The sequence below is a fragment of the Nicotiana attenuata genome, chromosome 1 (assembly GCF_001879085.1).
Source record: "Nicotiana attenuata strain UT chromosome 1, NIATTr2, whole genome shotgun sequence".
Classification (NCBI taxonomy): Eukaryota; Viridiplantae; Streptophyta; class Magnoliopsida; order Solanales; family Solanaceae; genus Nicotiana; species Nicotiana attenuata.
Window position 1 is genome coordinate 91,345,558 of NC_031989.1, and position 8,150 is coordinate 91,353,707.

General features: G+C 36.7%; 1 protein-coding gene across 1 annotated transcript; it reads left to right on the forward strand.

Moving 5' to 3' along the window:
- On the forward strand, positions 967 to 7,434 carry LOC109230287. The gene is made up of 5 exons (XM_019395804.1): positions 967 to 2,234; positions 2,715 to 3,179; positions 3,270 to 4,349; positions 5,067 to 5,163; positions 5,754 to 7,434. The coding sequence occupies exons 1-5, from the start codon at positions 1,170 to 1,172 to the stop codon at positions 6,725 to 6,727; spliced, it is 3,681 nt and encodes a 1,226-aa protein (XP_019251349.1). The 5' UTR covers positions 967 to 1,169; the 3' UTR covers positions 6,728 to 7,434.

Below are 8,150 nucleotides of genomic sequence, written 5' to 3' on the forward strand. Positions count from 1 at the left end.
AGTATTTACAAACAAAAAATAGGAGTTATGAACTAAACTAATTGATAAAAACGTTTAAAGTAAAAGAAATTCTACCCGAAACTATAATTATCAGTATAACACAAATTGACAATTTTAACATATATGAACTAAACTCATTAAATTAAAAAATTACAAATAACCTCAACAAAGCACTCCCACGGTTTAGAAGAAATGATGATTTGGAGAACCAAAATTCACTTTATTGAAAGTTTTTTTTTTATTTTTTTTTTTATGAAGTAAATTAGAGTTTAATAAGAATAACTATTATCGATATAAGCAGAAAAAAGAAATTATAAAGAGAAATAGGAAAATAAGATAAAATAGAAAATAGCAAGGTAACAACAGGTAAAATGAGAAAAAAAGGTAAGTAATAGGTAAAATGAGAAAAAAAGGTAAGTAATAGGTAAAATTGTAAGTACTGTATAACAAAGTGATGAGTCGAACATTAAACAAATTGTGGATCACATAAGAGTACAACCGCTTGAGCAATGACTCGAACTTGTGACCTCTGGCCCATTATGAATCCTCTTTGCCACAACTTCGTTTTCTGTCAAGTGCGTTTATGTTGTATAATATACTCTTCTTTCATGATTTTTTGAAGTTCACAGGTGAAAATAATTAATATTTTTCACAAAAGCGGGTTCAACTGAACCCCCTTGCTATAGGATGGGTCTGCCTTGTATGAAGTTGCGTTGAAAATAAACTTTGAAAATTGAAGTTGTGTTGGGACAAGCATTTTATTTGAAAAGAAGTTGAAGTTTTGTGAGTGAAATAAAAACATTTACCAGAAATTACCATAAACTAGTTTTTTAAAACTTGAAAAAAAATTCAGACTTTTTTTTTTTTCAAAATTTATTCTATGATCAAATAATATTTTAAAAAAATTTGAAAAAAAAAAGTTGCCAAAATTTATAACCAAACGGGAGTGTTTCACTTCCTCCCAAATGCAGAAATGCTCACTCGCGCAAGCAGAGCAACATTATCCCAAAAAAAGGGAAAAAAAATTCACGTTGGAGCGCCAATTGCACATTTCAAATTCGAACTTCACTGTCAACGTCTACCATTTCTTCTCTCTCGCAAGAAAGAACTCATCTACACCAGTAAATAAGCACTAACAAAAAAACTATCAAGATCTTGCATCACTTTCAATGGAGAAAAGGCTTCGTTCATCGCTCAAAACCTCAGCGCAAGAATTCCTCACGTCAACGGCAAAGCTAGGGTTTAATAAATCCATTAAACCCTCACTCAAAACCCTAATTCACACCCTCACTTCTTCGTCAGATCTCACTACTACTCTTCCTCTCGCCCTCCACCACTCAATCTCGCAGTCTATCAGGAAATACAAAACCCTAACTGATTCTAACTCCACCGACGACGCCGTTTTATCTCCTCAAACGCCGCCGACAAAACGGCTCCGTCGATCTGCGCGGAACAAGAGGAACGACGAAGAAGAAAACGAAGATAAAACGCAATTTCTCGTCGAAAATCTTCGTATTTATGGTTATATTTCGTTTTTATGTGTTTCTCATCCAAAAAAGGCCTTTTCTGATTCTGATTTATTGCCGGCGGTTCGAGAGTTACATGATAATTTGATTTTATTTGAGTCTAATTCTGTTTTGTTATCTGAAATTGCTAATTTATGTGAAGAGTGGTGGAAGGAGGATTTATGCGGGAAAGAAACCCTAATTTCTCAGTCATTGCCGTTTCTGTTGTCAAGGGCGTTGACGTTGAAGAAGAAAGTGTATGTGCATAGGGTTTATATGCTAAGAGAGGCGTTTACGTTGCTGGATTTCGAGGATGAGAGTATCGAGGATTTGATGCATTTAATGATGCGTTGTGTGATTTCGCCTCTGTTTTTGAAGACGGAGGATGGGAGGAAATTTATCGCGTTTACATTTGGTTTGAGTGTACAGGTTCTGAAAGAGGCATTGGCTATGCTTAAATCGCAGATCCCATTTGGGCGTAAGTCTGTGTTGGAGGCATATGGAGAGGTTCTTTTTCGGGCGTGGCAGGCAGCCGAAGGGCTGTCTAAGGATGAGATTGAGAACAACTTCTTGCAGGGGTTGATAGATAGCTGTATACATGCAAGTTCAGGGGAGCTTGCTGTGTCTATTAGAAGAGTTTTAGGGGGTTTCGTTAATCAGAGAACTACAGAGGGTGTTGAGAAGCTCCTTTTCCATCTTGCCGAGCCCGTCATTTTCCGATCCTTGCAGGTACTGGTTAAAGTTTAACTGTCCTATGATACCGTAAAACTTGTGTATCGTACTCGACTATTAACTTATCCTAATGATCCTAGATTTCCACTTGAAAAGTTTTCAGCTCTATGATTGCATTTTAGAGTATTCAGATATAAGATGCCGTGCACCATTCATTCACGAGTTTCATTGGGTTTGAGTTTTGTAAATAGAAAACTTTGCCAGAATGCATTTAACTTTATGTATTTCTATTTTCTTAGTGGGATTGAAGAGCTTAATTGACAATTGCTGTCTTGTTTTCCAAAGAATTGCCATTTTCAAAGGTTTCAAATTGTATCCTTTGTTTCTTTGTTTGGCCTTTGCCCTTTAGGATCCAGTCACTTGAAATTTTAGTTCAATAATATCTAAAGAAACTACCGACGGTGCTGCTCATTATCCAGCACAAAGTTTTATGCCTATGAATAATCGAGACTAATAATACAACTGCTTTTCTGGTAGGTTGCAAACTCAAATGTCCGACAAAATTCATTGCACTTATTTCTTGACCTATTCCCTCTTGAAGATCCTGATGCGACAAAGGAGGGGAAAGACACACTCCTTGATAAACAGTTCTTTCTGCTGGACAAATTACTAATGGATGAGTGTCCTGATGTGCGTGCTGTTGCAGTTGAAGGTTGTTGCCGCATTCTTCATTTGTATTGGGAAATTATCCCTTCACCAACAATCACTAAAACTCTTACCAAAATCTTTGATCATATGATACATGATGAATGCACTGAGGTTAGGTTGTCAACAGTAAATGCTATGATATACCTACTTGGAAACCCCCATTCTCACGAGGTCCTTAAAGTGCTTTTACCTAGAATGGGTAATTTGATTCTTGATACTTCTCCTCCAGTTCGTGCTGCAGTTGTAGATCTCCTTCTCACTTTAACTGATTTAAGAAATTTTCAGTTTCACAAGGTATGGTCTGAACTTTATAACCTAAAACATACACAAGCCCCGGATAATTGAAGTTTTCTACTTAAATCAATTTAACCTTTTGTTATGCAGGTTGTGCATATAGACCTTTTGTTGTCTACACTTGCAAATGACCAACCAATGATTGGTCAAAAAATCACTAAGCTTCTCCTTCCTTCATACTTCCCCTCAAAAGTAAACCTGAGAGAAGCATGTAAGCGATGTGTCACACTTATAAAAAGGTGTCCTTTGGCTGGTGCAAGGTTCTGTGAATTTGCTGTGTCGGAAGGAATCTCGCTACAGTCATGGATGGAACTTTTTAAAATTCTTATCAGTTTGGTTGTATCACCTGGCAAGCTGGAGGAGGAGCAGATTGATGGTTCAATTATTGCAGCCTCCCACCTCTGTATCTATCTTGTAAGTGATGGATCTTATCACACTAAACTTAAAGAGGAATTGTCTGGTGAAAGACTCAAGCGATTGTTTGGTGTTGCTACCTCAGCATGTGCCCAGGCCTCTGTCTGTAACATTATTTCAAGTATCTGTCCAGATGCAGTTGATGACCTTTTCGATGAATGCATGGCCTTGGTAACAAATTGCGGAGATTTATCCAATTCTTTAGAAAAGCAAGCTGAGGTGAGGTCTGTCCACAAGATGATGCTATCTTGCAGTTGGTTTGACAAGATGTTTGAAATTCTAGCTAGGCTTCTGCAAAGAACTGCCTCCCAATGCCAGAAAAGATTTGGAACAGAACTGGTAAAATTCAGTGTTCCGTCAACTAAACGGGGGAATACTAAGTCCTCCATCAAGCTCTCCTCTAAATCAAAGCATGTGAAGGAGAAAAAGATGTTCGATAAGGTTAAATGTAGCTTCAAGGAAGAGTATGAAATCACTGTAGGAGTGGCTTGGCAGATAAAGGACCTCCTTTTATCTGAAAATACAAGAAATGCTATTCTACGCAGTGGAAGCTTAGAGACTATATTCCTTACTTTGAAGGCCATATCTGAAGAAAGCATTCTACAATGTACACGATGTGATTATATGAGCTTGTCACCAATTTTGGCATACACAGCTCTTGCTTTTCACATGTCTTTTCAGGACAACAACTTAGGTGGAGACAAAAATGTCAATAAGAAGAAGCGTAGAACGGAATCTACTAATGAAGCATCAGAGGCGAGTTGTGCTTTTCTTGCTCTCTGCTTCAATGAAACTTCTAATAGATATGGTTCAAGAAATTAAAATCAGTATTTGCTCTTTTCTTTCCATTATTCTTTTATTCAGCACATAGTTCCATCTTGTGTTTCGTCTGTATTAAAGGGGTTATAATTGTACTGGGGCTTATAGGAGAAGTGGCACCGACTTTTTGCAGCATAAGTAATAGAGTAGATATTATTAGTTGGTGTTCAGATATATGCGACAGATCTCATAGTTATGTTTCCATCAGCATTTCAATGAACTGTTTCTGGATGCAGAAATGTCCCTGTTTCAGTTACAGTTGATCAGTTTCAGATTTAAGGCTTTCACTTAAGCTATCTATGCAGCATATTATTAATATTTTGAGAGTTAAAATATTGCTTTGAGTAATTGAACCGAAATATCATATTAATGCATAACTTCATTTATAGAATGCAATTCATGTTTATTGAGATTGTTTTGTTTCAAAGTTTTCTTCTTGGTGAAACTCTTTCTGCGTAAGGTCAAAATATCTGCTGATTAGTTCATTACATACAACATTAGCAAGTTTATATTTCTTGCTCCATGTCTTTTGTTCATGAGAAAATTTATACTTAACACATAGAAATGACTTAACCTTACCTTTACATGTTGGTGATTTGATCTTCACACTTCTTTACTGGAAATGGTCGTCATATGCTTCGTTTGATCTTCCAGGAAACGGCATTGGAACTGACAATGGATCATCTTCTTGGCTGCACAAATAAGCTATTCAGGATACCATCTAGTGAATTATCTGACCTTGGCGGTGATGGTTAGCTTTCCCTTTCCCCCTAGTTTTCGTGAGATGCAATTCAAAATAGAGTTTTTCTTTTTGTGCGTGAGGCTTAGAATAGAATGTGATGAATAAATCATCTGATATATTTGATCTTGAAATTTTGTATATCTTTTGATCTCTCAATTATGTGTGCTTGTAGTTGTCAAAGCTGCCATTGGACCTTGATTATTACAATATATTTGGTGAACTTATTGGTGAATATTAGATTAGGCTTAGTTTATGATAAAGAGTTTGACTTGTCTTGTTTGATTTAGATAACCTCTATGGCAAGAAAGTCCCAATACTACAAAATGTTCGTAGTGTTTCTTATTCCCACTATGATGTTCTTAGTGGACCAACATTCAGACTCTTACATTGGCCTTTCAGTATGCTAAAACTCTTAGCTTTCCTCAGATCAGAATGTGGCCCTGCATGAACATTTTAGTCTTAAATCACCTTATTTGCAAAATTGCTGTAGAACTTCAAATGTTATGTCTAAATTAACCATCCTTTTGGCAGTTTATTCCTTTCTCCTCTTTTGGCCTATGCATGAACTGAATTGATCTTTGTATACAACATGTACCCAGGATCTGATTTTGCTAAACAACAGAGGACATTAAATGTGGTCAAGATGCTAACTGCAGTGCTGAAGTTCATTGCTGATGCTCTTACGATGGATCTTGTCCATAAAAGCCAGGAGGAATGCCTATCTTTTACTCTGGAATACATTAAATTTATCATCTCAAGTTTGAGGAAACATTCTGGTGAGGAGCTGCAATTTACGGAAGACATGTTGAAAGAGATATATCTCTGTCTGAAGAGTTCCTTCACATATGTAGCCAAGTTGGTGAATGTAGTGCTCAAGAGTTTTTCTGAAGCGTCACAACCCTTATTGGGAGCTTTTGACATCGCCAATGAACTGTTAAACCTCTACGTTTCGATTGAAGAGTACTTGGGCTATGGATATGCAGTTCGTCTTTTTCCTGCAGTCAAACCATGGGTTCCTGATTTAATTCTGGCATTAGGATCTTTAAACCTGATGAAGCAGATTCCAGGAGGCAAATCTAGTTCTTTTAATCCAAAAGATGATCTTCCATTATGGGTATCCACATTAGCAAGGACTGAGCTGGCTGAACAACAAGATATAAGTTCTGATGAGGAGCCTGATAGAATTTCTAAGATGGAGGGCTTCAAGACATTCAAGAAACTTGTAAACGTAATGGTTCAGCTGTTGAGAGCTAACCATAATGTGCTGGATGCAGTTGGGCTGACTTTATTGAACAATTTGCTGGTTGGGCTGAAAAGCAAGAATTTTGATATTGTGTTGGGGCTCCTGCATTTTGTGTGTGTTAAGCTAGTCAGATATGAGGAAAGAGAGTGGAAGGAACTTACATCAATGTTGACATCCCTCCGACAGATCTACCCTCAACTGGAGTTGGAAACAGAATCATGTAACGGTGAGGATGCAAGGCAGGTGTTACAGAGTGCAAGGGCATTGGTTGAACCTGTTTGGAAATGTTATTTATCTGATGATGGGAGGAATTCCTTTGAAGAAGACTAGGTTGCTTTCTCATCTTAAACACGACTCGTGGAAACTTCTTGCAACCGTGGGACATGAGAGCAATGGATGAGTGGACATTGGGCAACGGACAGTGGCCAGGCTGATAAAGGGAGAGCTTGATAGCTTTTTAAACAGCAGTACTGGATTTCGGTGTAAATCAACCAGATATATGTATATATGTTTTATATGGATGTATTTATTCAGAATGTGACAACACTAAAGCTATCAGCCTACTTGTCTCTGCCAAGACGAACATACTAACACAGCACCTCTTGAAGATTGCCGATGCAGGATTCATATCGTACATAAAGGGAGGGAAAATGTGCAGACCAATTAGCATGTTGCAAATCGGTCAATCATTCAACCGGATGGGTTGTTTTTACCTTCAAGTGCGGTTGCCTGTGAGCCATTTGATATTTAGCTGATGCTGCGCTTTTGTCCATATTATGCACTGTTAGAATTTGAGTCTTGCTTTTCCAGCAGATGGGAAAAAAGCCTTAAACGTAATTATTTTTGTGGAGTGTAGACACACTTAGCAAAAATGGTCACTGAAGCTGGATCATGTTACTAAAATATCATAGGTTAAAATATTTAGCTCATTGAGGCCTTACTATCTTGTGCAAGGTCAAAAAGGAAATGAGTAGCAAGATGAAGAGCTCATTGAAACTCTTTAGTTTGTGTCTTTATAAAATAAGGACGTTTATGTCTATTGCCATGGCTATTTTCACATTAGCTGATAACTTAGGCTGTGTTTGGTATGAATGAAAACTTTTTCCGTAAAATGTTTTTCATTTTCCATGTTTGGTTGACTTAAATGTTTTTGAAAAATATTTTTCTCATCAATTTATTTTCCTCCAATTGGAGGAAAACGTTTTTTTCTATCAAAAGAACGGAAAACATTTTCTAAAATTCTTTTTCAACCTTCCCCGCTCTATTTCCCATCTCCACCAACCCACCCCCGCCAGTCCCACCTCCTACCCCACCCCATCCTACTCCCACTCTCCACACCCACCCTGAATAGAAATATTATTAAAATTGCTTTTTTTTTTTTTATGTTGTAGATAGAGTACTTTCTTTTTCATTTCAACAAAAGGAGTAGTTTATTTTTCTAATATAAAAAAAAATATTTTTTTCCACTTCAACAAAAAAGTAATTTCTTTTCATGATGTGTAAAACATATTTTCTTTTTTATAATGTAGAAAAAGTATTTTCTTTCATTTCAACAAAATGAATACTTTCTTTTCATGTTTTTTTAAAAGAGTATTTTCTTTTTAGTTATGGAGCACAAACTTCAAGGTTATTTTTGCGTGAAAAAGTAAAGCAACACATTAGTTTTTTGTATGAATTTTTAAAAGAATAATTAAATTCTTGAACAAAATAGAGTGGTGAAAGTGCTGGGTATCTGGAGTTGGGGGGGGGGGGG

What these genes read in the sequence shown, in the direction of transcription:
- LOC109230287 (XM_019395804.1), top strand. Translation starts at nt 1,170, where the DNA reads ATGGAGAAAAGGCTTCGTTCATCGCTCAAAACCTCAGCGCAAGAATTC. An exon ending in TCATTTTCCGATCCTTGCAG is followed by an intron (nt 2,235 to 2,714) that starts GTACTGGTTAAA and finishes CTTTTCTGGTAG; the next exon opens with GTTGCAAACTCAAATGTCCG. An exon ending in GAAATTTTCAGTTTCACAAG is followed by an intron (nt 3,180 to 3,269) that starts GTATGGTCTGAA and finishes TTTGTTATGCAG; the next exon opens with GTTGTGCATATAGACCTTTT.